Consider the following 27,982-nt stretch of genomic DNA (forward strand, 5'->3'; position numbering starts at 1 on the left):
TAAGCACCACCTAGAGGCAGGAGGACCGGATATGGGGGTGTTATAGGGGTGACGCCACCTGGTGGTGGGGAGGACCGCATGTACTTGGGGGGAAGCGCCACCTAGCGGGGGGGAGGACCTTGTACAGGGGTGTTATAGGGGAGACGCCACCTAGAGGTTGGAGGACTGCTTATAGGGGTGTTATGGGGGCCGCCCCCTAGCGGCGGGGAGGACCACGTGTCTGGGATGGCGCCACCTGGTGGGGGGGAGGACCCGGCCCTATAATGGGTGTTACTTGGGGGGGGACACACACATTGGGGGTACAATGGGGGGGGCGATGGGGTGGGGGGACCCACAGATGGGGGTGCTGTGGGGCAGGAGGCCCCTATAATGGGTGCTATGGGGTAGGGCATTTGCATATGGGGGTATTATGGGGTGGGGGATGCCCTATAATGGGCCCTATGGGGCAGAGAACTTGCATATGGGGGTATTATGGGGTGGGGGGCGCCCTATAATGGGCCCTATGGACCGCTATGGGGCAGAGAATTTACATATGAGGGTATTATGGGGTGGGGGACACCCTATAATGGGTCCTATTAGGCACTATGGGGCAGAGAACTTGCATATGGGGGTATTATGGGGTGGGGGGTGCCCTATAATGGGCCCTATGGGGCGCTATGGGGCAGGTCCCCCCCCCTCCATTGACCCCCCCCTTTTCTCCCCCCCCCCCCCCCCCCCCCGCAGATCAACGTGGGCACCACCGTGACCATGACGGGGAACGGGGGGGGTCGCGCCCCTCCCCCACCCCCCTCGGGCCCGGCCGAGCCCCCCCCGGGCCCCTCCCCCCCACCCCCCCCCCCACCCCCCCCAGCCCTGGGGACCCTCCCCCCCCGGAGGGGCCCCCCCCGCCCCCTCCCCCCGGGCCGCCCCCCCCCCGCGTGATCCGGATCTCGCACCAGAGCGTGGAGCCCCTCGTGCTCATGCACATGAACATCCCCGGTGAGCCGAAACCGCGCGGAATTGACCCAAAATGCGCCCGGAAACACCCCAAAATGGCCCAAAATACACCCAAAATGGTCCAAAATGCACCCAAAATGGCCCAAAATACACCCAAAATGGCCCACAATGGCCCAAAATACACCCAAAATGGCCCAAAATACACCCAGAACATCCCCGGTGAGCCGAAACCGCGCGGAATTGACCCAAAATGCGCCCGGAAACACCCCAAAATGGCCCAAAATACACAAAAATGGCCCAAAATGCACCCAAAATGGCCCAAAATACACCCAACATGGCCAAAAATGGACCAAAATACACCCAAAATGGCCAAAAATGCACCCGAAATGGCCCAAAATACACCCAAAATGGCCCAAAATGGACCAAAATACACCCAAAATGGCCCAAAATACACCCAGAACATCCCCGGTGAGCCGAAACCGCGTGAAATAGACCTAAAATGCGCCCGGAAACATCCCAAAATGGCCCAAAATGCACCCAAAATGGCCCAAAATGCACCCAAAATGGCCCAAAATACACCCAAAATGGGCCAAAATACACCCAGAACATCCCCGGTGAGCCGAAACCGCGCGGAATTGACCCAAAATGCGCCCGGAAACACCCCAAAATGGCCCAAAATGCACCCAAAATGGCCCAAAATGCACCCAAAATGGCCCAAAATGGACCAAAATACACCCAAAATGGCCCAAAATACACCCAGAACATCCCCGGTGAGCAGAAACCGCGCGGAATTGACCCAAAATGCACCCAGAAACACCCCAAACCACCCAAAATACACCCAAAATGGCCCAAAATACACCCAAAATGGCCCAAAATACACCCAGAACATCCCCGGTGAGCCAAAACCACGTGAAATAGACCCAAAATGCGCCCGGAAACACCCCAAAATGGCCCAAAATACACCCAAAATGGCCCAAAATACACCCAAAATGCACCCAAAACCACCCAAAATGGCCCAAAATATACCAAAAATGGCCAAAAATGCACCCCAGATGCACCCAAAACCACCCCAAACTGACCCCAAACCACCTAAAATGGCCCCAAATGCACCCAAATTGCACCCAAAACCACCCAAATTACACCCAAAAAATCCCCAAACCTCCCCAAAACACCCAAACAAACCCAAAATGCCTCAAAACCACCCAAATTGCACCCAAACCCCCCCCAGTCAAAATCACCCAAAATGCCCCAAATTACACCCAAAAAAAACCCCAAAACACTCAAAATCACCCAAAACTACCCGAATTACACCCAAAATGCCCCAAACCCACTCAAATTGCACCCAAAAAGACCCAAAAACAGCCAAACCCACCCAAAATGCCCCAAAACCACCCAAATTACACCCAAAAACCCCAAACTGCCCAAATCCACCCAAACTGCCCCAAAATCGCCCCTGGGGCTCCCCTCCCCCCATTGACCCCGTTCTCTTCTTTCCCCTCCCCCCCAGACTCAGGGGCGCAGGCGGGGGGGGGGCACGAGCGCCCCCCCCGGGCATGGCCTGGGCATGGGTGAGCCGGGGGGGGGGGCACTTGGGGGGCAGGGGCTATGGGGCAGGGGTTGTGGGTCCCGCTATGGGGCAGGGGTTGTGGGTTCTGCTATGGGGCACGGGTTATGGGTCCCGCTATGGGGCAGGGGTTGTGGGTTCTGCTATGGGGCACGGGTTATGGGTCCCGCTATGGGGCAGGGGGTTGTGGGTTCTGCTATGGGGCATGGGTTATGGGTCCCGCTATGGGGCAGGGGTTGTGGGTTCTGCTATGGGGCAGGGGTTCTGGGTTCTGCTATGGGGCAGGGGTTGTGGGTCCCTCTATGGGGCAGGGCTGTGGGCAGGGGTTCTGGGTCTCGCTATGGGGCAGGGGTTATGGGTCCTGCTATGGGCCAGTTCTCTGGGGTAGGGGTTATGGGTCCCTCTATGGGGCAGGGGTTATGGGTCCATCTATGTGGGAGTTCTCTGGGGTAGGGGTTTTGGGTCCCACTATGAGGCAGGTCTATGGGACAGGGGTTATGGGTTCCGCTATGGGGCAGGGGTTTTTGGGTCCCTCTATGGGGCAGGGGTTTTGGGTCCCGCTATGGAGGAGGGCTATGGGGCAGGGGTTATGGGTCCCACTATGGGGCAGGGGTTATGGGTCCATCTATGGGGGAGTTCTATGGGGCAGGGGTTTTGGGTCCCGCTATGGGGCAGGGGTTCTGGGTCCCACTATGGGGGAGGGCTATGGGGCGGGGGTTCTGGGTCCCGCTATGGGGCAGGGGTTCTGGGTCCCGCTATGGGGCAGGGGTTCTGGGTCCCGCTATGGGGCAGGCTCTGACCCCCATTTCGCCCCCCAGGTGCGTCTCCACTGCAGCTGCCGCCGCTGCCCCCCGAGTTCCTGCAGGCCGTGGCCCATCAGATCACCCAGCAGGCGGTGGCCGCCGCTGCCTCCGCAGCCACAGGTGGGGCTGCCCCATAGCGACCCATAGCAGAGCTCTGCCCCATAGCACTGCCCCATAGCGATGCATAGCACAGCACTGCCCCATAGCGATCCATAGCACAGCATTGCCCCGTAGCACGGCTGTGTCCCATAGCAACACAGAGCACAGCACTGCCCCATAGCACAGCCCCATAGCACAGCGCTGCCCCATAGCACAGCTTTGCTCCATAGCGATCCAGAGCAGAGCTGTGCCCCATAGCACAGTTCCGCTCTGTAGCACTGCCCCATAGCAATTCATAGTACAGCATTGCCCCATAGCATAACAGTGCCCCATAGCGACCCATAGCAGAGCTCTGCCCCATAGCAGTGCCCCGTAGCGATCCATAGCACAGCACTGCTTCGTAGCACAGCTCTGCCCCATAGAACACTGCCCCATAGCACAACTCTGCCCCATAGCCGTCTATAATACAGCAGTGCCCCATAGCAGACCGTAGCACAGCACTGCCCCATAGCGAACCAGAGCACAGATGTGCCCCATGGCAGAACACTGCCCTATAGCACACCATTGCCCCATAGCAATCCATAGCACGGTACTGCCCATAGAATAACACTATCCCATAACACAGCACTGCCCCATAGCATAGCTCTGCCACATAGCGACCCACAGCCCAGCGCTTCCCCATAGCAAAACTCTGCCCCATAGCACAACATTGCCCTGTAGTGACCCATAGCCCAGCTGTGCCCCATAGCCCAGCACTGCCCCATAGCGCTGCCCCACAGCCCAGGCCTCTTTATCTCTCACCCCCTTTCCCCCCTGCTCCCTAGGCCAGGCTGTGGGGGGGTTCCAGCCCCCGACCCGCGTCGTCATCGCCCGCCCCACGGCGCCTCCCCCGCGCCCCACACATCCCGGAGCCCCCCAAGCGGCCGCCACCAACCCCGTGAGTGGCGGGGGATCAATGGGGTTCAATGGGGCCAATGGGGGTCAATGGGAGTCAATGGGGGTCAATGGGAGTCAATGGGGGTCAATGGGGTTCGATGGGGCTCAATAGGTGTCAATGAGGCTCAATGGGAATCAATGGGGATCAATGGGGCTCAATGGGGTCAATGGGGATCAATGGGCCTCAATGAGGCTCAATGGGGTCAATGGGAATCAATGGGGCTCAATGGGGCCAATGGGAATCAATGGGTGTCAATGGGGCTTAATGGGGTCAATGGGGTCAGTGGGTGTCAGTGGGGTCAATGGGGTCAATGGGAATCAATGGGGCTCAATGGTTCTCAATGGGGTCAGTGGGGCTCAATGGGGGTCAATGGGGTCAGTGGGGCTCAATGGGGTCAATGGGGCTCATTGGGTGTCAATGGGGTCAATGGGGCTCAATGGGGGTCAATGGGGTCAGTGGGGTCAATGGGGCTCAGTGGGGCTCAATGGGCTCAATGGGGCTCAATGGTTCTCAATGGGGCTCAGTGGGGCTCAATGGGCTCAATGGGGTCAATGGTTCTCAATGGGTCAATGGGGCTCAATGGGGGTCAATGGGGTCAGTGGGGTCAATGGGGTCAATGGGGCTCAATGGGGGTCAATGGGGTCAGTGGGGTCAATGGGGCTCAGTGGGGCTCAATGGGCTCAATGGGGCTCAATGGTTCTCAATGGGGCTCAGTGGGGCTCAATGGGCTCAATGGGGTCAATGGTTCTCAATGGGGTCAATGGGGGTCAATGGGGTCAGTGGGGTCAATGGGGCTCAGTGGGGCTCAATGGGCTCAATGGGGCTCAATGGTTCTCAATGGGGCTCAGTGGGGCTCAATGGGCTCAATGGGGTCAATGGTTCTCAATGGGTCAATGGGGCTCAATGGGGGTCAATGGGGTCAGTGGGGTCAATGGGGCTCAGTGGGGCTCAATGGGCTCAATGGGGTCAATGGTTCTCAATGGGGTCAATGGGGCTCAATGGGTGTCAATGGGGGGTTTCCCCCCATGGGGCCCCCCCCATGACCCCCCCGACCCCCGCAGGCCCCCGCGGGGGGGGCGTCGCTGGCGCAGGTCATCAGCGGCCTCGTGGGGCAGCTCCTGATGCAGCCGCTGGTGCTGGGTGAGAGCAATGGGGCGCTATGGGGCTCTGTGGGGTCTCTATGGGGCTCTATGGGTCTCTATGGGGTCTCTGTGGGGTCTCTATGGGGCTCTGTGGGGTCTCTATGGGGCTCTGTGGGGTCTCTATGGGGGCTCTATGGGTGCTCTAAGGGGCTCTATGGGGGCTCTGTGGGGCTCTATAGGGGCTCTATGGGGTCTCTATGGGGCTCTATGGGGTCTCTATGGGGCTCTATGGAGGCTCTATGGAGGCTCTATGGAGCCTCTATGGGTCTCTATGGGGTCTCTATGGGGCTCTATGGGGTCTCTATGGGGTCTCTATGGGACTCTATGGGTGCTCTATGGGGCTCTATGGGGTCTTTATGGGGCTCTATGGGGTCTCTATGGGGCTCTATAGGGCTCTATGGGTCAGGGGGGTCCATTCTGTGCCTCCCCCCTGACCCCCCCTTTCCCCCCCATCCCCCAGCCCAGGGCAGCTCCTCCCCCCCTCCCCCTCCCCCCTCCTCAGGCCCCTCCCCCCCCGCGGGGGGGGCTCCGGGGGGCCCGGTCCCGGCAGCCTCGGCCCCGCCCCCCCAGGCCCCGCCCCCCGCCGAGGAGCAGCCAATGGCGGCGCTGCTGGGGGGGCTGCTGGGGGCGGGGGCGGCGCCCGTCGCCATGGCGATGGCGGTGAGTGGGGGGCGGGGCTAAGGCGGGGGGGGGGGAGGGAGGGGGCGGGGCCTTTGAGAGGGATTGGTGGGTGGGGGCTCATTGAGAGGGGGGCGTTGCCCTTATATGGAGGGTGGGGGGTGGAGCCTGTGGGAGGGGGCGCGGCTTAAGGGGGCGGAGCTCGGTGATTGGTTGAGCCACTGGTGGTGGGTGCTTATTGGCGAGCCCCTTGCCTTATATGGAGGTGGGGGCGGAGCCTCCTTAAAGGGGCGGAGCCTGAGGGAGGGGGGAGTGGCTTCATGGGGCGGAGCTCTCTGATTGGTGCAGCCACTGCTGGGGGGGGCGCCCAATCGGAGGGCCCATTGCCTTATATGGAGGGTGGGGGCGGAGCCTGAGGGAGGGGGGAGTGGCTTCATGGGGCGGAGCTCTCTGGTGCAGCCCATTGCCTTATATGGAAGGTGGGGGGCGGAACCTCATGGGGGGGGGGGGGTTTGGGCATGGGTGGTGCTGGGGGGGGGGGGGCGTGGCTTCACGGGGCTCTGTGATTGGTGGAGCCCATTGCCTTATATGGCGATGGGGGCGGAGCCTCACTCCCTCTCCCCCCCCCCCCCCTTCCAGACCCCCCCTCCCCCTCCGGACGCTCCCCCCCCTCCCCCTCCCCGCGCCCCCTCCCCTCCCCCCCCGCCCCCTCCCTCCAGCGAGGCCCCGCCCCCTCCCTCCAGCGAGGCCCCGCCCCCTCCGAGCGACGAGGCCCCGCCCCCCGCAGCCCAGGCCCCGCCCCCCGGCGGCGGGGGCGGGGGGGGGGGGGGGGGAGGCGCTGCCCCCCGAGTTCTTCACCTCGGTGGTGCAGGGGGTGCTGGCGGCCATGTTGGGACCCCTCGGGGCGCCCCCCCCCGGCCCCCCCGAGAGCATCGGAGCCTTCCTGCAGCGCCTGAGCGGGGGGGGGCCCCTGGACGGCGGCGGGGGGGGGCCCGAGGGTGAGCAAGGGGGGGGGAATGGGGGGTAAAGGGGGGCAATGGGGGCTCAATGGGGCTCATTGGGTGTCAATGGGTTCAATGGGTGTCAATGGTTATCAATGGGTCTCAATGGGTTCAATGGGTGTCAATGGGTTCAATGGGTGTCAATGGGTTTCAATGGGTCTCAATGGGTCTCAATGGGTTCAATGGGTGTCAATGGGTATCAGTGGGTCTCAATGGGTTCAATGAGTCTCAATGGGTTCAATGGGTGTCAATGGGTATCAGTGGGTCTCAATGGGTTCAATGGGTCTCAATGGGTTCAATGGGTGTCAATGGGTATCAGTGGGTCTCAATGGGTTCAATGGGTCTCAATGGGTTCAATGGGTGTCAATGGGTATCAGTGGGTCTCAATGGGTTCAATGGGTCTCAATGGGTTCAATGGATGTCAATGGGTATCAGTGGGTCTCAATGGGTTCAATGGGTGTCAATGGGTATCAGTGGGTCTCAATGGGTTCAATGGGTCTCAATGGGTTCAATGGGTGTCAATGGGTATCAGTGGGTCTCAATGGGTTCAATGGGTCTCAATGGGTTCAATGGGTGTCAATGGGTATCAGTGGGTCTCAATGGGTTCAATGGGTCTCAATGGGTATCAGTGGGTCTCAGTGGGTATCAATGGATGTCAGTTGTTATCAATGGGTTTCAATGGGTGTCAATGGGTAGCAATGGGATTCAGTGGGTCTTAGTGGGTGTCAGTGGGTTTAATGGGGCTCAATGGGTCTCAGTGGGTTCAGTGGGTGTTAATGGGTTCAATGGGTGTCAATGGGTATCAGTGGGTCTCAATGGGTTCAATGGGTGTCAATGGGTATCAATGGATGTTAGTTGTTATCAGTGGGTCTCAATGGGTTCAATGGGTCTCAATGGTTATCAATGGGTCTCAATGGGTTCAATGGGTCTCAATGGTTATCAATGGGTCTCAATGGGTTCAATGGGTGTTAATGGGTTCAATGGGTGTCAATGGGTATCAGTGGGTCTCAATGGGTTCAATGGGTGTCATCAATGGGTCTCAGTGGGTATCAATGGATGTTGTTATCAGTGGGTGTCAATGGGTTCAGGGGGTGTCAATGGGGCTCAATGGATGTCAATGGGTCTCAATGGGTTCAATGGGTGTCAATGGTTATCAATGGGTGGCAGTGGGTATCAATGGGTCTCAATGGGGTTCAGTGGGTCTTAGTGGATGTCAATGGGTATCAATGGGTGTCAATGGGTGTCAATGGTTACCAGTGGGTATCAGTGGGTGTCAATGGATGTCAGTGGGGCTCAGTGGGTGTCAATGGATGTCAATGGGGCTCAATGGGTGTCAGTGGGTTCAATGGATGTCAGTGGGGCTCAGTGGGTGTCAGTGGGTGTCAATGGATGTCAATGGGGCTCAATGGATGTCAATGGGTGTCAGTGGGGCTCAATGGGTGTCAATGGATGTCAATGGGTGCCAATGGGTATCAGTGGGTGTCAGTGGGCTCCCCGCAGGGTTCCTGGGGGCGCTGCTGTCGCTCATCACCCAGCACCTCTCTATGGTCGATGTGGTTCAATGGGTGTCAATGGGGCTCAATGGGTGTCAATGGGTGTCAGTGGGTGTCAATGGATGTCAATGGGTTCAATGGGTGTCAATGGGTGTCAATGGATGTCAATGGATGTCAATGGGTTCAATGGGTATCAATGGGTGTCAATGGGTTCAATGGGTGTCAATGGGGCTCAATGGGTGTCAATGGGGCTCAATGGGTGTCAATGGGTTCAATGGATGTCAATGGGTGTCAGTGGGTGTCAATGGATGTCAATGGGTTCAATGGGTTCAATGGGTGTCAGTGGGTTCAATGGGTGTCAATGGATGTCAATGGGTGTCAGTGGGACTCAATGGGTGTCAGTGGGTGTCAATGGGTTCAATGGGTGTCAGTGGGGCTCAATGGGTGTCAATGGGTATCAATGGGTGTCAATGGATGTCAATGGGTGTCAATGGGTGTCAATGGGTTCAATGGGTGTCAGTGGGTCTCAATGGGTTCAGTGGGTGTCAATGGGTTCAATGGGTGTCAATGGGGCTCAATGGGTATCAATGGGTGTCAATGGGTTCAATGGGTGTCAATGGATGTCAATGGGTTCAGTGGGTGTCAATGGGTTCAATGGGTGTCAATGGGTGTCAATGGGTTCAATGGGTGTCAATGGATGTCAATGGGTTCAGTGGGTGTCAATGGGCTCAATGGGTGTCAATGGGGCTCAATGGGTATCAATGGGTGTCAATGGGTTCAATGGGTGTCAATGGATGTCAATGGGTTCAGTGGGTGTCAATGGGTTCAATGGGTGTCAATGGGGCTCAATGGGTATCAATGGGTGTCAATGGGTTCAATGGGTGTCAATGGATGTCAATGGGCTCAATGGGTGTCAATGGGGCTCAATGGGTATCAATGGGTCTCAATGGGCTCAATGGATGTCAATGGGTGTCAATGGGTGTCAATGGGGCTCAATGGGTGTCAATGGGTGTCAATGGGTGTCAATGGGGCTCAATGGGTGTCAATGGGTGTCAATGGGTGTCAATGGGGCTCAATGGGTGTCAATGGGTGTCCATGGTCACCCGCAGGGTTCCTGGGGGCGCTGCTGTCGCTCATCACCCAGCACCTCTCTATGGTCGATGTGGTTCTGCTCCTCCACGGCCGCTGCCACCCCCTGCAGCGCCTCCAGCCCCTGCTGCGCCGCTGCTTCCGGCAGCGCTTCCTGCGCGGGGCCCAGCCCAGCGACCGCAACGTGCACGTGAGTGACCCCAAAGGGGCTGGATTTGACCCAAAAGCACCCAAAACTGACCCAAAATGACCCCAAAGGGGCTGGATTTGACCCAAAAGCACCCAAAACTGACCCAAAATGACCCCAAAGGGGCTGGATTTGACCCAAAAGCACCCAAAACTGACCCAAAATGACCCCAAAGGGGCTGGATTTGACCCAAAATGGGCTCGAATTGACCCCAAATCACCCAAAACTGACCCAAAATGACCCAAAAGGGGCTGGAAATAACCCAAAATGGGCTCGAATTGACCCAAAATCACCCCAAAGGGGCTGGATTTGACCCAAAATCACCCAAAACTGACCCAAAATGACCCCAAAGGGGCTGGATTTGACCCAAAAGCACCCAAAACTGACCCAAAATGACCCCAAAGGGGCTGGATTTGACCCAAAATGGGCTCAATTTGACCCAAAATCACCCAAAACTGACCCAAAATGACCCAAAAGGGGCTGGATTTGACCCAAAAGCACCCAAAACTGACCCAAAATGACCCCAAAGGGGCTGGATTTGACCCAAAAGCACCCAAAACTGACCCAAAATGACCCCAAAGGGGCTGGATTTGACCCAAAAGCACCCAAAACTGACCCAAAATGACCCCAAAGGGGCTGGATTTGACCCAAAAGCACCCAAAACTGACCCAAACTGACCCCAAAGGGGCTGGATTTGACCCAAAATGATCCAAAACGACCCCAAAGGGGCTGGAAATGACCCAAAACGGGCTCGAATTGACCCCAAATCACCCAAAACTGACCCAAAATGACCCCAAAGGGGCTGGATTTGACCTAAAAGCACCCAAAACTGACCCAAAATGACCCCAAAGGGGCTGGAAATGACCCAAAATGGGCTCGAATTGACCCAAAATGACCCAAAACTGACCCAAAATGACCCCAAAGGGGCTGGATTTGACCCAAAATCACCCAAAATGACCCAAAAGGGGCTGGAAATAACCCAAAATAATCACCCAAAAGGGGCTGGATTTGACCCAAAATGACCCAAAACTGACCCAAAATGACCCCAAAGGGGCTGGATTTGACCCAAAAGCACCCAAAACTGACCCAAAATGACCCCAAAGGGGCTGGATTTGACCCAAAATGATCCAAAACGACCCCAAAGGGGCTGGAAATGACCCAAAATGGGCTCGATTTGACCCAAAATCACCCAAAACTGACCCAAAATGACCCCAAAGGGGCTGGAAATGACCCAAAATGGGCTCGAATTGACCCAAAATGACCCAAAACTGACCCAAAATGACCCCAAAGGGGCTGGATTTGACCCAAAATCACCCAAAATGACCCAAAAGGGGCTGGAAATAACCCAAAATAATCACCCAAAAGGGGCTGGATTTGACCCAAAATGACCCAAAACTGACCCAAAATGACCCCAAAGGGGCTGGATTTGACCCAAAAGCACCCAAAACTGACCCAAAATGACCCCAAAGGGGCTGGATTTGACCCAAAATGATCCAAAACGACCCCAAAGGGGCTGGAAATGACCCAAAATGGGCTCGAATTGACCCAAAATCACCCAAAACTGACCCAAAATGACCCCAAAGGGGCTGGAAATGACCCAAAATGGGCTCGAATTGACCAAAAAGCACCCAAAACTGACCCAAAATGACCCCAAAGGGGCTGGAAATGACCCAAAATGGGCTCAAATTGACACAAAATCACTCCAAACTGACCCCAAAGGGGCTGGAATTGACCCAAAATCACCCAAAACTGACACAAAAGGGGCTGGATTTGACCCCAAATCACCCAAAACTGACCCAAAATGACCCCAAAGGGGCTGGAAATGACCCAAAATGGGCTCAAATTGACACAAAATCACCCAAAACTGACCCAAAATGACCCCAAAGGGGCTGGAAATGACCCAAAATGGGCTCAAATTGACACAAAATCACCCAAAACTGACCCAAAATGACCCCAAAGGGGATGGATTTGACCCAAAAGCACCCAAAACGGACCCAAAATGACCCCAAAGGGGCTGGATTTGACCCAAAAGCACCCAAAACTGACCCAAAATGACCCTAAAGGGGCTGGAAATAACCCAAAATGGGCTCGATTTGACCCAAAATCATCCAAAACTGACCCAAAACTGACCCAAAAGGGGCTGGATTTGACCCAAAATCACCCAAAACTGACCCAAAATGACCCCAAAGGGGCTGGATTTGACCCAAAATCACCCAAAACTGACCCAAAATGACCCCAAAGGGGCTGGATTTGACCCAAAAGCACCCAAAACTGACCCAAAATGACCCCAAAGGGGCTGGATTTGACCCAAAAGCACCCAAAACTGACCCAAACTGACCCAAAAGGGGCTGGATTTGACCCAAAATGATCCAAAACGACCCCAAAGGGGCTGGAAATGACCCAAAATGGGATCGAATTGACCCAAAATGACCCAAAACTGACCCAAAATGACCCCAAAGGGGCTGGAAACGACCCAAAATGGGCTCGATTTGACCCAAAATCATCCAAAACTGACCCAAAAGGGGCTGGATTTGACCCAAAATCACCCAAAACTGACCCAAAATGACCCCAAAGGGGCTGGAAATGACCCAAAATGGGCTCAAATTGACACAAAATCACTCCAAACTGACCCAAAAGGGGCTGGATTTGACCCAAAATCACCCAAAACTGACCCAAAATGACCCAGAAGGGGCTGGATTTGACCCAAAATCACCCAAAACTGACCCAAAATGACCCCAAAGGGGCTGGAAATGACCCAAAATGGGCTGAAACTGACACAAAATCACCCAAAACTGCCCCAACATTACCCAGAATTACCCAAAATCGGATGGAACTGTCCCAAAATTGCCAAAAAATGACCCAAATTGACCCAAAATGGGCTGAAACTGGCCCCAAGTGACACAAAGTGGGCTGGAATTGACGCAAAAGGGGCTGGAATTGACCCAAAATGACCAAAAACTGACCCAAGATCACCCAAAAGTGACCAAAAATGGGCTGGAACTGACCCCAAATGACCCAAAAGGGGCTGGAATTGACCCAAAATAGGCTGAAACTGGCCCAAAATGGGCTGAAACTGACCCTAAATGACCCCAAATGGGCTGAAACTGACCCAAAATAGGCTGAAACTGACCCCAAATGACCCAAAAGGGGCTGGAACTGACCCAAAATCATCCAAAACTGACCCAAAATTACCCAAAATCGGATGGAACTAACCTAAAATGGGATGAAGCTGTCCCAAAATTGCCAAAAACTGACCCAAAATGGGCTGGAATTGACCCAAAATCACCCAAGCCTGACCTAGAATGACCCAAAATGGGCTGAAACTGACCCAAAATGGGTTGAAACTGACCCAAAATGGGCTGAAAATGACCAAAAATGGGTTGAAACTGACCCAAAATGGGCTGAAACTGACCCAAAATGGGTTGAAACTGACCCAAAATGGGCTGAACAAAAATGACCAAAAATGGGCTGGAATTGACCCAAAAACCCCCAAAACCCACCCAAAAAAGCCCCAAATGCCCCCCAAAAGCAGAAAATGACCCCAAACCCCCCCCTTAACGCTGTGCCCCTCCCCCCCCAGGCTGCGACCCACAACCTCATTATGGGGCTGGAGGACTTCATCCGGGAGAGCTTCGTGAGTGGGGCCATGGGGGTCAATGGGGCTCTATGGGGTCTCTATGGGGTCTCTATGAGGGCTCTATGAGGCTCTATGGGGTCTCTATGGGGCTCTATGGGGTCTCTGTGGGGGATCTATGGGGCTCTATGGGGTCTCTATGGGGTCTCTATGGGGCTCTATGGGGGCTCTATGGGGTCTCTGTGGGGTTTCTATGGGGCTCTGGGGCCTCTATGGGGGCTCTGTGGGGTCTGTACAGGGCTCTATGGGGGATCTATGGGTCTCTATGGGGGCTCTATGGGGTCTCTATGGGGCTCTATGGGGTCTCTATGGGGGATCTATGGGGCTCTATGGGGTCTCTATGGGGTCTCTATGGGGCTCTATGGGGGCTCTATGGGGTCTCTGTGGGGTTTCTATGGGGCTCTGGGGCCTCTATGGGGGCTCTATGGGGTCTGTACAGGGCTCTATGGGGGATCTATGGGGCTCTATGGGGGATCTATGGGGCTCTATGGGGGATCTGTGGGGCTCTTTGGGCCTCTGGGGGATCTATATGGCTCTATGGGGCTCTATGGGGGTTCTATGGGGTTTCTATGGGTCTCTATGGGGTCTCTATGGAGGCTCTATGGGGCTCTATGGGGGCTCTATGGGGGCTTTATGGGGTCTCTATGGGGGTCTATGGGGCTCCCTGGGGTCTCTATGGGGTTTCTATGGGTCTCTGGGGTCTCTAGGGGGGCTCTGTGGGGTCTCTATGGGGCTCTATGGGGGCTCTATGTGGTCTCTATTGGGTTTCTGTGGGGGATCTATGGGGTCTCTATGGGCTTCTGTGGGGTCTCTATGGGTCTCAATGGGGGGGATTCCATGGGGTGGATGTGGGGCTGGTAGGGGGGTGGATCACAGTGGATCTATGGGGCAGCTGTGGGGTGGTTGGGGGTGTCCATAGAGGTCCATTGGGTGGATGATGGGGTCTATGGAGTGGATATGGGGGTCCATTGGGGTGTCTATGGGGCAGATGTGGGGATCAGCGGGGTCCAAGGGGATCTATGGGGCAGATTGGGGGGTTCTATGGGGGATGCTGTGGGTGAGCCCCATACTTATGGGTCCATTGTGAGGGTTGAGGAGGGTCCATGGGACTCCATAGGGGGTATATAGGGCAGATGGGGGGGGGTCTATGGGGTGGTGCTATGGGTCAGCCTCACACTTACGGGTCAGCCCCACACTTATGGGTCAGCCCCACACTTATAGGTCCATAGGGGGAGTTCAGGAGGGTCCCTGGGGCTCCATAGGGGATCTGTGGGGCAGATGAGGGGGTCTATGGGGGGGTGCTGCGGGTGAGCCCCACACTTATGGGTCAGCCCCACACTTATAGGTCCATAGAGGGAGTTCAGGAGGATCATTGGGGGTCTATGGGGCAGATGGGGGGCGGTCTATGGGGGGGTGCTGTGGATGAGCCCCACACTTAGAGGTCAGCCCCACACTTACGGGTCAGCCCCACACTTACAGGTCCATAGGGGGAGTTTGGGAGGGTCCATGGGGCTCCATAGGGGATCTATGAAGCAGATGGGGGGGTCTATGGGGGGGTGCTGTGGATGAGCCCCACACTTAGAGGTCTGCCCCACACTTATGGGTCAGCCCCACACTTACAGGTCCATAGGGGGAGTTCAGGAGGGTCCATGGGGCTCCATAGGGGATCTATGAAGCAGATGGGGGGGGGTCTATGGGGGGGTGCTGTGGGTCAGCCCCACACTTATGGGTCGCGGTGCCCCCCGCAGGCCGGGGTGCGCGTGGCTGAGGGGGTCGACATCACCCGCACCAACGTGGAGTTCCTGCAGGAGCAGTTCAACCGCATCGCCCTGCACGTCCTGCGCTGCACCGGTGGGCGCTATGGGGCGCTATGGGGCGCTACGTGGGCTCTGTGGGGCTCTGTGGGGTCTCTATGGGTGCATATGGCGATCTATGGGGCGCTATGGGGCGCTACGTGGGCTCTGTGGGGCTCTGTGGGGTCTCTATGGGTGCATATGGCGATCTATGGGGCACTATGGGGCGCTACGTGGGCTCTGTGGGGCTCTGTGGGGTCTCTATGGGTCTCTATGTGGGCATATGGGGATCTATGGGGCTCTATGGGGTCTCTATGGGGTGCTGTGGGGGCTCTATGGGGTCTCAATGGGGCTCTGTGGGTGCTCTGTGGGGCTCTATGGGGCTCTATGGGGCTCTGGGGTCGCTATGGGGTCTCTATGGGGCTCTGTGAGGTCTCTATGCAGTGCCTATGGGGTCTCCATGGGTCTCTGTGGGTCTCTCTATGGTTCCTCTCTATGGTACCTATCTCTTCTTTATGGTTCCTCTCTATCCCCTCCCTATGGCTCCTCCCTATGGTTCCTCTCTATGGCTCCTCTCTATGGTTTCTTTCTATGGCTCCTCTCTATGGCTCTTCTTTATCCCCTCCCTATGGCTCCTCCCTACCCCGTCCTGCGGCTCCTCTCTATCCCTTCTCTATGGTTCCTCTCTATGGCTCCTCCCTATGGTTCCTCTCTATGGCTCCTCTCTATCCCGTCCCTATGGCTCCTCTCTATGGTTCCTCTCTATGGCTCCTCCCTGTGGCTCCTCTCTGTCCCCTCCTGCGGCTCCTCTCTATGGTTCCTCTCTATGGTTCCTCTCTATGGTTCCTCCCTATGGTTCCTCTCTATGGCTCCTCTCTATGGTTCCTCTCTATGGCTCCTCTCTATGGTTCCTCTCTATGGTTCCTCTCTATGGCTCCTCTCTATGGTTCCTCTCTATGGTTCCTCTCTATGGCTCCTCTCTATGTATGGCTCCTCTCTATGGTTCCTCTCTATGGCTCCTCTCTATGGTTCCTCCCTATGGCTCCTCCCTATGGCTCCTCCCTATGGCTCCTCCCTATGGCTCCTCTCTATGGTTCCTCTCTATGGCTCCTCTCTATGGTTCCTCTCTATGGCTCCTCTCTATGGCTCCTCCCTATGGCTCCTCCCTGTGGCTCCTCTCTGTCCCCTCCTGCGGCTCCTCTCTATGGTTCCTCTCTATGGCTCCTCTCTATCCCGTCCCTATGGTTCCTCTCTATCCCTTCTCTATGGTTCCTCCCTATGGTTCCTCTCTATGGTTCCTCCCTATGGCTCCTCCCTGTGGCTCCTCTCTATCCCCGCCCTGCGGCTCCTCTCTATGCTCCCTCTCCGCTCTCTCCCCAGACGGGACGTTCGGGCCCCGCCTGCTCGAGCTCTGCAACCGGGGCCTCCTCGAGTGCCTGGCGCTGAACCTGCTCTGCCTGCGCGGGGAGCGCGGGGCCCTGGCGGCGCTCATCAGCGACCGCATCGTGAGCGCCCCCTAGGGACACACCCCCAGAGACCCCCAGAGACACCCACAGTGCCCCATAGACAACCCATAGCACCCCATAGACACCCATAGCGCCCCATAGACACCCATAGTGCCCCATAGACACCCATAGGCCCCCATAGACACCCACAGTGCCCCATAGACAACCCACAGCGCCCCATTGACACCTATAGCGCCCCAGAGACACCCATAGCGCCCCAGAGACACCCATAGTGCCCCATAGACACCCATAGATACCCATAGCGCCCCATAGACACCCACAGTGCCCCATAGACACCCATAGATACCCGTAGCGCCCCATAGACACCCATAGTGCCCCATAGACAACCCATAGCGCCCCATACACACCCATAGTGCCCCATAGACACCCATAGTGCCCCATAGTGCCCCATAGACACCCATAGGCCCCCATAGACACCCACAGTGCCCCATAGACAACCCATAGTGCCCCATTGACACCCATAGCCCCCCATGGACACTCATAGACACCCATAGCCCCCCATAGACACCCATAGCCTCCCATGGACACTCACAGACACACACAGTGCCCCATAGACACCCATAGCCCCCCATAGACACTCGTAGACACCCACAGTGCCCCATAGACCCCCCATAGACACTCACAGACACACACAGTGCCCCATAGACACCCATAGCCCCCCATGGACACTCATAGACACCCATAGTGCCCCATAGACACTCATAGCCCCCCATAGACACTTGTAGACACCCATAACACCCCATAGATACCCACAGATACCCGTAGTACCCCATAGACACCCATAACCCCCTGTAGCCCCCCATAGACACCCATAGAGACCCATAGTGCCCCATAGACACCCATAGCCCCCCCTAGACACTCGTAGACACCCATAACCCCCGCCATAGATACCCATAGTCCCCCATAGACACTCCTAGACACCCACAGTGCCCTATAGACACCCGTAGCGCCCCATCGACACCCTCTTGGTACCCCATAGACACCCTATGGACACCCTATGAAGGCCACCTTCCCTCCCCAGCCCCATAACCCCTCATAGGCCTGCACACCCTCCCCGGCCCCATAGGCCCTCCTAACCCCCCATAACCACCCCCTATAGCCCCCCATAGCCCCCTACCCCCATATAGCCCCCATTGCCCCCATTACCCCCATTGCCCCATTACCCCCATTACCCCCATTACCCCATTGCCCCCATTGCCCCCATTACCCCCATTGCCCCCATTGCCCCATTACCCCCATTACCCCCATTACCCCCATTGCCCCATTACCCCCATTACCCCCATTACCCCATTGCCCCCATTGCCCCCATTACCCCCATTGCCCCCATTGCCCCATTACCCCCATTACCCCCATTACCCCCATTGCCCCATTACCCCCATTGCCCCCATTACCCCCATTACCCCATTGCCCCCATTACCCCCATTACCCCATTACCCCCATAGCCCCCATTACCCCCATTGCCCCCATTACCCCATTACCCCCATTGCCCCATTACCCCTATTACCCCCATTACCCCATTGCCCCCATTGCCCCATTACCCCATTACCCCCATTACCCCCATTACCCCATTACCCCCATTACCCCCATTACCCCATTGCCCCCCTTGCCCCACACCTCCCCTCTCCCCCCAGCGCCGCCTCTCCGCAGACGTGGCCCCCGCGCTCGGGGGCTGGCTCACGGCCGTTGTGGGGCTGCGGCTCCAGGCGGTGCTGGAGCAGATGCCGGTGACCCCCGAGCAGGTCCTGCCCTATGTGAGGCGCCTGGGAGACCCCCCCGCCCCCCGGCAGGTAAGGACCCGGCCCCATAGACCTGCCCCATAGAGCCTGCCCCATTGACCATGGCCCATAGAGCCTGACCCATAGAGCCTGCCCCGTAGATCTGGATCTGCCCCATAGAGCCTGACCTGTAGAGCTGGGTCTGCCCCATAGAGCCTGCCCCATGGATCCTGCCCCATAGACGCTGCCCCGTAAATCATGCCCTATACAGCCTGCCCCATAGAGCATGCCACATGCATCCTGCCCTGAAGATCCTGCCCCGTTGATCCTGTCCCGTGGATCGTGCCCCATAGATCGTGCCCCATAGACGCTGCTCCAAAGATCCTGCCTCATAGACCTGCACCATAGATCCTGCCCCATAGACCTGCCCCATAGATCCTGCCCCATAGATCCTGCCCCATAGACGTGTACCATAGATCCTGCCCCATAGATCCAGCCCCATAGATCCTGCCCCATAGATCCTGCCCTATAGACCCCCCCATAGACACCCCCTCTGTGCCTCCCTGCCCCCCATCTCCGCCCCATTGACCCCCCATCACCCCCCCCCCCCCAGCCTCTCCCTGAGGAGCCAATGGACGTGCAGGAGGCGGAGCCACCCCCGGAGGACGCTCAGGTGGGCGGGGTTAGAGGGCAGGGGGCGGGGCTTACCTGGGGGGGGGTGTGGCCTCGCCTGACCACGCCCCCCCCCCCTTCAACCAATAGAGAGAGGGCAGCGGCTCCCCCCCGCCGGGGACCACGGCCGAGGAGGTGCTGAGCCCCGAGAGCGAGCCCTGGGCGGCCGCGGTGCCCCCCGTGAGTGGGGCTGGGGGGGCACTTGTGGGGCTGGGAGGGAATTGGGCTGAGTGGAACTTGTGGGGCTGGGGTGGGACTTGTGGGGCTGGGGGGGAGTTGTGGGGCTGGGGGGGAGTTGTGGGGCTCAGGGGGACTTGTGGGGCTGGGAAGGAGTTGGGCTGGGGGGCACTTGTGGGGCTGGGGGGAACTTGTGGGGCTGAGGGGGACTTGGGCTGGGGAGGAGTTGTGGGGCTGGGGGGGACTTGTGGGGCTGGGGGGGGACTTGTGGGGCTGGGGAAGAGTTGGGCTGGGGGGAACTTGTGGGGCTGGGGGGAACTTGTGCGGCTGGAGGGGAGTTGTGGGGCTGGGGGGAACTTGTGGGGCTGAGGGGGACTTGTGGGGCTGGGAAGGAGTTGGGCTGGGGAGGAGTTGTGGGGCTGGGGGGAACTTGTGGGGCTGGGGGGGGTGTGGGGCTGGGACCCCCCTCTGACCCAGCGCCCCCCAACCCCAGGAGTGGGTCCCGATCCTGCGCGAGGATGCTCAGCGCCAGCGCAAGGCGAAGGCGCAGCCGCCCCTGAGCGACGCCTACATGAGCGGCATGCCCGCCAAGCGCCGCAAGGTGGGGCTGCCCCATAGCGACCCATAGCGACCCATAGAGACCCATAGAGACCCCATAGGGATCCATAGAGACCCCGTAGAGACCACATACAGCCCCCATAGAGACACATAGAGGCTCCATAGGGACCCATAGAGACCCTTAGAGACCTCATAAAGACCCATAGAGACCCCATAGCAACCTCATAAAGATCCATAGAGACCTATAGAGACCCATAGAGAAACATAGGCACCCATAGAGATCCCATAAAGACCCATTGAGACCCCATAGGGACCTCGTAAAGACCCATAGAGAGCCTATAGAGCCCCATAGAGACCCCATAGCGACCTATAGAGACCTCATAAAGACCTATAGAGCCCCATAGCAAGCTATGGAGATCCATAGAGAACCATAAGGACCCATAAAGACCCATAGTGACCTATAGAGACCCTATAGCGACCTTATAAAGACCCATAGAGCTCCTATAGAGCCCATAGAGACCCCATAGCAACCTATAGAGACCCATAGAGAACCATAAGGACCCATAGAGCCCCATAGAGCCCCATAGAGCCCCATAGCCACCCCCCCGCACTGACCCCCGCTCAGACCATGCAGGCCGAGCCCCCCCCGTTGCTCTTGGCCGATGCCGTGGGTCGCGCCGCCCGAGCCGCTGGGGCCCGGCCCCTGGGCCCCCCCGAGAGCCTGAACCGGGAGCTGAGTGAGGGCCCCCTGCAGGACGGGTACCGGGAGCAGGTACTTGGGGGGCTGAGACCCATGGGGGGGGGGGGAGCAATGGGGCCAGGGGAGGGGGGGGGTGAGGAAGGGAAGGGGTAAAAGGGGCTGAGGTTGGGGGGGGGGGGGGGGTTGAAAGGTTGGCTATGGGGCAGGGCGCTATGGGGCAGCTCCACTTGTGGGGCACCCCATAGAGTGGGGGGGGGGGAGTGGAGGAGAGTGTCCACTAGGGGTCGCTCAGAGGGGAGGGCTCTGTCCACCACGGGGCGCTCATCAAGTGGGCCCCGTCCACTAGGGGGCGCTGAACGAGCGAGCCCTGTCCACTAGGGGGCGCCAAACCAACGGGCTTCCCCCACTAGGGGGCGCTAAACCGGGGTTGGGGGGGGGAGGGGGGGGGGGGCTCGGCCCGCTAGGGGGCGCCCAAGAGGTGGGCGCGTCCATCTAGGGGGCGCTAAGCAAGTCGGCTCCGTCCGCTAGGGGGCGCTAACCAGACGGGCTCGCTGCCCCCTAGGGGGCTCTCCACGGGTTGGTCCTCCAACCGCTAGGGGGCGCTAACCAGACGGGCTCGCTGTCCCCTAGGGGGCTGTCCATGGCTGGTCCTCCAACCGCTAGGGGGCGCTCATGACGCGGGGCTCTATGGGATGGGGCCATAGGAAGGTTCCATTCATGGGCTCAAAGAAGGGGGGAGGGGTTGGGTCCTCCAAGCCCTGCCCCATGGATCCAGGGGGCGCTGCCCCCTTTTTCCCCTTCCCCTCCCCCCAGCTCCAGGCCGATCTCCGGCGCCGCCTCCGCGACGACCCCGACTTCACCCCCCCGGCGCTTCCCCAACGCCCACCGGGCCTTCAACGAGGACCCCGCCCCTCCCCCCCCCGAAACCCCTCCCCCCCAATAAAGGCTCCGGCCCCTCCCCCAATCCACCCCCCCAAAAGAAACCCCCAAAAATCGACTCAAAACTTGGGTTTTTTTTTTTTTTGCAAACGTTTTCCTTTTTTTTGCCCTTTTTCCACATTTCTGTAACCAAACCATGGGGGGGGGGGGTGGGGGAGGGGCGAACCCCATAGAGGGGGGTCACGGACACCCCTCCCCCCCCCATTCATTCATTGATCCCCTGGACACCGACCCCTCCCCCACGTATAATGGGGGGGGGGGAGGGGTCACTGGGGTCTCCGCGGCCCCTCCCCCCCCCACGCGCTGGTGGGGGGAGGGGCGCGGCGGGTGCCGGAAGCGGTGCAGGCTGGGGGGGGAGGGGCGGCCCCGCGGGGGGTGGGGGGGGAGGGGAGGCGGGGGGGGGAGGGGGCAAAGGAGGAGGAGGTGGGGGGGGAGGGGCCTCGCTGGGTCGGCCTCGGGCCCCGCCCCCTTTGCCGGGGGGGGGAGGGGCGAAGGGGCGCGGGGGCGGGGCCAGGAGGCGGCCGAGGGGCAGCAGCGGGGGGAGGGGCGGCGCGGGGGGGGCCCCGAAGTTCACCACGGGGGGGTCCAGCACCGGCAGCAGCATCTGGGGGGGGGGGGGGGAAGGGGCGGAGCTTAGGTCCAAGGGGGCGGAGCTTGGGCCCCAAAGGGGCGGGGCTTGGGCCCCAAGGGGGCGGGGCTTGGCCTTTACCTGCTGGAAGCTGCCCTGCCCCTGCCCATAGAAGTCGGAGGGCGGGGTCAGGTCCTGGCGCACCTGCAGGGGGCGTGGCCGGCGCTCAGGGAGCTCGCCCATTGGCTCCTGCACGGCCACGCCCACCCTGTAGCCCCGCCCACCGCCCTAGTATGGCTCCACCCCCTCCTTTAGCTCTGCCCCCTCCTTTGGGTCTCGTCGTCTCCCATTGGTTCCTGGTCCCTCCTGGCTCTGCCCACCCTTAACCCCTCCCATCGGCCCCACCCCCTTAGCCCAGCCCCTCCCTCATTGGCCCCCTCCAAGCCCCACCCACCCCATAACCCCACCCCCTCCCCCAGCTCTCCTCATCACCATTGGCTCCTGCTCCCTCCTGGCCCCGCCCACCCTTTCCCCCTCCCCCTCCCCAGGCCCGCCCCCTTGACCCAGCCCCTCATTGGTTCCCTCCAAGCCCCACCCACCCCATAGCTCCTCCCCCTCGCCCCCCCATTGGCTCCTTCCCTTGGCCCCGCCCCCTCACCTGCAGCAGGGCGGGGTCGCCGCAGTAGGGGGCGCCATAGAGGAAGGGGGGCCCCGGGGGGGCAGCAGCAGCCCCGCCCCCCCCCCGCCGCCCCCCCCCCGCGGCAGCTCCGGGCCCCCTCCCCCCCCCAGCGGGGGCAGCTCCAGGAAGGGGCCCTTGAGAGGGGGGAGGGGCGGGAGCGTGGCCCCGGGCACCAGCAGCGGCCTGGAAGATGTGGGGCAGGTGTGGGTCAAGCTATGGGGCACAGGGGGTGATGTGGGGCAGGCTATGGGGCAGGTGTGGGTCAAGCTATGGGCACAGGGGGTGATGTGGGGCAGGCTATGGGGCAGGTGTGGGTCAAGCTATGGGGCACAGGGGGTGATGTGGGGCAGGTGTGGGTCAAACTATGGGGCACAGGGGGTGATGTGGGGCAGGCTATGGGCAGGTGTGGGTCAAGCTATGGGGCACAGGGGGTGATGTGGGGCAGGCTATGGGGCAGGTGTGGGTCAAACTATGGGGCACAGGGGGTGATGTGGGGCAGGCTATGGGGCAGGTGTGGGTCAAACTATGGGGCACAGGGGGTGATGTGGGGCAGGCTATGGGGCAGGTGTGGGTCAAACTATGGGGCACAGGGGGTGATGTGGGGCAGGCTGTGGGGCAAGCTATGGGGCAGGTGTGGGGCAGGTGTAGGTCAGGCTGTGGATCACTGGGGGCCCATGTGAGGCTATGGGCAGGAGCAGATATAGGTCAGGCTACAAAGCAGACTATGGGGCATGGGGTGATGTGGGTCAGGCTATGGGATAGACATGCATCAGGCTATGGGGCAGACATAGGTCAGGCTATGGTGCAGATGTGGGGCAGGCTACGGGGCAGACATGGGTCAGACTATGGGGCAGGTATGGGTCAGGCTATAGATCACTGGGGGCTCATGTGAGGCTATGGGGCAGGAGCAGACACAGGTCAGGCTACGAAGCAAACTATGGGGCATGGGGTGATGTGGGTCAGGCTATGGGGCAGACATAGGTCAGGCTATGATGCAGATGTGGGGCAGGCTATGGGGCAGACATGGGTCAGGCTGTGGGTCACTGGGGGTTCATGTGAGGCTATGGGGCAGGAGCAGATACAGGTCAGGTTACGAAGCAGACTATGGGGCACGGGGTGACGTGGGTCATGCTATGGGGCAGACATGGGTCAGGCTATGGGGCAGACATGACTCAGGCTATGGGGCAGGTGTGGGTCCCGCTCACCTATAGGGGCTCAGTGATGGGGTCCCCGGGCGGAAGCTGCTGCCGGCGCTCAGGGGCGGCTCCACGGGGGCATTGGGGACCTGGGGTGGACAGGGGGGTCAGACCCACGGCGCTGCCCCACAAGTGCTGCCCCACAACTGCCTCCCCTGCCCCATTTACTGCCTCCTCTCCCACCATAACTGCCCCCCCAGACCCGTAACTGATCCCCCAAACCCATAACTGCTTCCCCAAACCCGTAACTGCTCCCCCCAGACCCATAACTGCCCCCCCCATGACACGTAATTGCTCCCCCAAACCCATAACTGCCCCCTCCAGACCCATAACTGCTCCCCCTAGACCCATAACTGTCACCTCCAGACCCATAACTGCCCCTTTCAGACTCGTAACTCCCTCCTCCAGACCCATAACTACCCCCCCCAGACCCATAACTGCCTCTTCCAGACCCGTAACTGCCCCCCCAAGACCCATAACTGCCCCCCCAGACCCATAACTGCCCCCCAAGACCCATAACTGCCCCCCCAAGACCCATAACTGCCCCCCCAGACCCATAACTGCCCCCCCTGCCCCATAACTGCCCCCCCCGGCCCCACACCTGCCCCACGGCGCCGGCTCCGCTGTAGAAGAGCTCCGGGTACAGGCGGTGCCCGGGGGGGGAGGGGTCCCCGTTGGGGGCGGGGCCTTTGGGCTCGGGGGGCGGGGCCAGGGCGGCCTCGGGGCCGGTGGGGGGCGGAGGCCCCGCCCCTCCCCCCCCCGCCCCCGGCAGCAGCTCCCAAGGGTGGGGGGGGGCGGAGTCCAACTGGGGGGGGAGGGGACAGGGAGTCAAGGGGGGGGCTTGACCTGTAAGTGACCCCGCGACCCATAAGTGACCCGTGACCCATAAGTGAGCCTATGACCCATAAGTGACCCTGTGACCCATAAGTAGCCCCGCGACCCATAAGTGACCCCATGACCCATAAGTGAGCCTGTGACCCATAAGTGACTCTGCGACCCATAAGTGAGCCTCCGACCCATAAGTGACCCCACAACCCATAAATGACCCCATGACCCATAAGTGACGCTGTGACCCATAAGTGACCCCATGACCCATAAGTGAGCCTATGACCCATAAGTGACCCTGTGACCCATAAGTAGCCCCGCGACCCATAAGTGACCCCATGACCCATAAGTGAGCCTGTGACCCATAAGTGACCCTGCGACCCATAAGTGAGCCTCCGACCCATAAGTGACCCCACAACCCATAAATGACCATGACCCCCAAGTGCCCCACATGACCCTGTGACCCACAAGTGACCCCATGACCCGTGACCCCGTAACCCACAAGTGACCCTGTGACCCCTTGACCCACAAGTGCCCCCGTGACCCACAAGTGCCCCTGTGACCCATAAGTGACCCCGTGACCCATAAATGACCCCATGACCCATAAGTGACCCTGTGACCCATAAGTGACCCATGACCCATAAGTGAGCCTATGACCCATAAGTGACCCCGCGACCCATAAGTGACCCCGTGACCCATAAGTGACCCCATGACCCATAAGTGAGCCTGTGACCCATAAGTGACCCCGTGACCCATAAGTGAGCCTGTGACCCATAAGTGAGCCTGCGACCCATGAGCCTGTGACCCATAAGTGACCCCGTGACCCCCAAGTGCCCCCCTGACCCATAAGTGCCCCCCCCTCACCCCATCACTGGGGGGCGGCTCCTTCTCGCGCTGGGCTCGGGGGGCGCTGTCGGGGGGGGGCTCCCAGGGCTCCGCCCCCCCCCAGGCCCCGCCCCCCCCCGCGCCGAGGCCCCGCCCCCCGCCCCCGGCCTCCTCGGGGGGGGGCTTCGCTCTCTGGGCCCGCTCGGTGCCGATGGGGCCCGGGGGGGGCGCGGGGGGGGGGAGCGGCTGGGGGGGGGGAAGAGACCATGGAGTTACCCCATAGGGACCCACAGAGCCCCCATAGAGACCATAGAGCCCCATAGAGACCCCACAGAAACCCCACAGAGCCCCACAGAGACCTCATAGAAACCCCATAGAGCCCAATAGAAACCCCATACAGACCCCATAGAAACCCCCCAGAGACCCCATACAGCCCCATAGAGCCCTATAGATCCCCCATAGAGCCCCATAGAAACACCCCAGAGCCCCATAGAGCCCCATAGAGCCCCCATAGAGCTCCACAGAGCCCCACAGAGCCCATAGATCCCCCATAGAGCCCCATAGAAACCCCCCAGAGCCCCATAGAGCCCCCATAGAGCCCATAGATCCCCCATAGAGCCCCACAGAGCCCCATAGAAACCCCCAGAGCCCCATAGAGCCCCATAGATCCCCCACAGAGCCCCATAGCTCCCCATAGATCCTCCATAGAGCCCCATAGAGCCCCCCAGACCCCCCCAGAGCCCCATAGATCCCCCAGAGCCCCCCCAGAGCCCTATAGATCCCCCATAGAGCCCCATAGAGCCCCCACAGACCCCATAGAGCCCCCACAGAGCCCCCATAGAAACTCCCCAGAGCCCCATAGAGCTCCCATAGAGCCCATAGAGACCCATAGAAACCCCCAGAGCCCCATAGATCCCCCACAGAGCCCCACAGATCCCCATAGATCCTCCATAGAGCCCCATAGAGCCCCCCAGACCCCCCCAGAGCCCCATAGATCCCCCATAGAGCCCCCCCAGAGCCCTATAGATCCCCCATAGAGCCCCATAGATCCCCCACAGACCCCCATAGAGCCCCCACAGAGCCCCCATAGAAACTCCCCAGAGCCCCATAGAGCCCCCATAGAGCCCATAGAGACCCATAGAAACCCCCAGAGCCCCATAGATCCCCCCCAGAGCCCCATAGATCCCCCATAGAGCCCCATAGATCCCCCACAGAGCCCCATAGCTCCCCCATAGATCCTCCATAGAGCCCCATAGAGCCCCATAGATCCCCCCCCCACTCACCGCGGGCCCCCCCCCGGTGCCGGGGGAGCTCCTTTGGCTGCAGGAGGCCGAGGAGGCCCCGGAGCCCCCGCTCAGCTCCACGCCGCTGTCCGGGGGGGTGCCCTGGGGGGGGGGGGGGTCAGCAATGGGGGGGACCCCACAAACACCCCCTGGGGGACATGGGGGGCAATGGGGGGAGCTATAGGGTCTATGGGGGGGTTAATGGGGGGCAATGGGGGGAGCTATGGGGTCTAGGGGGGTTAATGGGGGGCAATGGGGGAGCTATACGGTCTATGGGGGGGTTTATGGGGGGCAATGGGGGTCAACGGGGGGGTGGTGGTCAGCAATGGGGGGGGGACACCCCCACAAACACCCCCTGGGGGGGCATGGGGGGGGTATGGGGTTAATGGGGGTCAATGGGGGTCAATGGGGGGAGCTATGGGGTCTATGGGGGGGTTAATGGGGGGCTATGGGGGGAGCTATAGGGTCTATGGGGGGGTTAATGGGGGGCAATGGGGGTCAATGGGGGGAGCTATGGGGTCTAGGGGGGGTTAATGGGGGGCAATGGGGGTCAATGGGGGGAGCTATGTGGTCTAGGGGGGGTTAATGGGGGGCAATGGGGGGAGCTATAGGGTGTATGGGGGGGTTAATGGGCAAGGGGGGTCAATGGGGGGAGCTATGGGGTCTAGGGGGGGTTAATGGGGGGCTATGGGGGGCAATGGGGGGGGTCAGCAATGGGGGGGGACCCCACAAACACCCCCTGGGGGGGCATGGGGGGGGTATGGGGGGTTAATGGGGAGAGCTATGGGGTGTATGGGGGGGTTAATGGGGGGCAATGGGGGGAGCTATAGGGTCTAGGGGGGGTTAATGGGGGGCAATGGGGAGGGGACCCCCACAAACACCCCCTGGGGGGCAATGGGGGGACCTATGGGGTTAATGGGGGGCAATGGGGGGAGCTATGGGGTCTATGAGGGGGTTAATGGGGGGCAATGGGGGGAGCTATGGGGTCTATGGGGGGGTTAATGGGGGGCTATGGGGGGAGCA

General features: G+C 59.8%; 3 protein-coding genes across 3 annotated transcripts; 1 reads left to right on the plus strand and 2 right to left on the minus strand.

Moving 5' to 3' along the window:
• Positions 1–714: 714 nt before the first annotated feature.
• BAG6 (BAG cochaperone 6) lies at positions 715–21,637 on the plus strand (the record flags this gene model as incomplete). Its single annotated transcript, XM_065664296.1, is given in 21 exon segments — positions 715–822; positions 825–978; positions 2,444–2,504; positions 2,915–2,949; positions 3,319–3,423; positions 4,227–4,339; positions 5,401–5,479; positions 5,942–6,141; positions 6,739–6,818; positions 6,901–7,097; positions 9,703–9,872; positions 13,450–13,503; positions 15,252–15,354; positions 16,677–16,801; positions 18,454–18,609; positions 19,151–19,210; positions 19,300–19,389; positions 19,880–19,987; positions 20,570–20,716; positions 21,458–21,505; positions 21,507–21,637. Coding segments are annotated over 21 exon segments (2,274 nt in total), but the record flags the coding sequence as incomplete, so codon positions are not given.
• Positions 21,638–21,644: 7 nt separating this feature from the next.
• LOC136006247 (basic proline-rich protein-like) lies at positions 21,645–27,108 on the minus strand (the record flags this gene model as incomplete). Its single annotated transcript, XM_065664298.1, has 7 exons — positions 21,645–22,187; positions 22,293–22,355; positions 22,810–23,013; positions 24,036–24,115; positions 24,628–24,831; positions 25,716–25,922; positions 26,960–27,108. Coding segments are annotated over 6 exons (860 nt in total), but the record flags the coding sequence as incomplete, so codon positions are not given.
• On the minus strand, positions 25,929–26,898 carry LOC136006245 (keratin, type I cytoskeletal 9-like; the record flags this gene model as incomplete). Its single annotated transcript, XM_065664295.1, is given in 6 exon segments — positions 25,929–26,036; positions 26,038–26,079; positions 26,081–26,172; positions 26,175–26,363; positions 26,407–26,823; positions 26,826–26,898. Coding segments are annotated over 6 exon segments (921 nt in total), but the record flags the coding sequence as incomplete, so codon positions are not given.
• Positions 27,109–27,982: the final 874 nt, after the last annotated feature.

Source organism: Lathamus discolor, unplaced genomic scaffold, assembly GCF_037157495.1.
Source record: "Lathamus discolor isolate bLatDis1 unplaced genomic scaffold, bLatDis1.hap1 Scaffold_1048, whole genome shotgun sequence".
In the NCBI taxonomy this organism is placed as follows: Eukaryota; Metazoa; Chordata; class Aves; order Psittaciformes; family Psittacidae; genus Lathamus; species Lathamus discolor.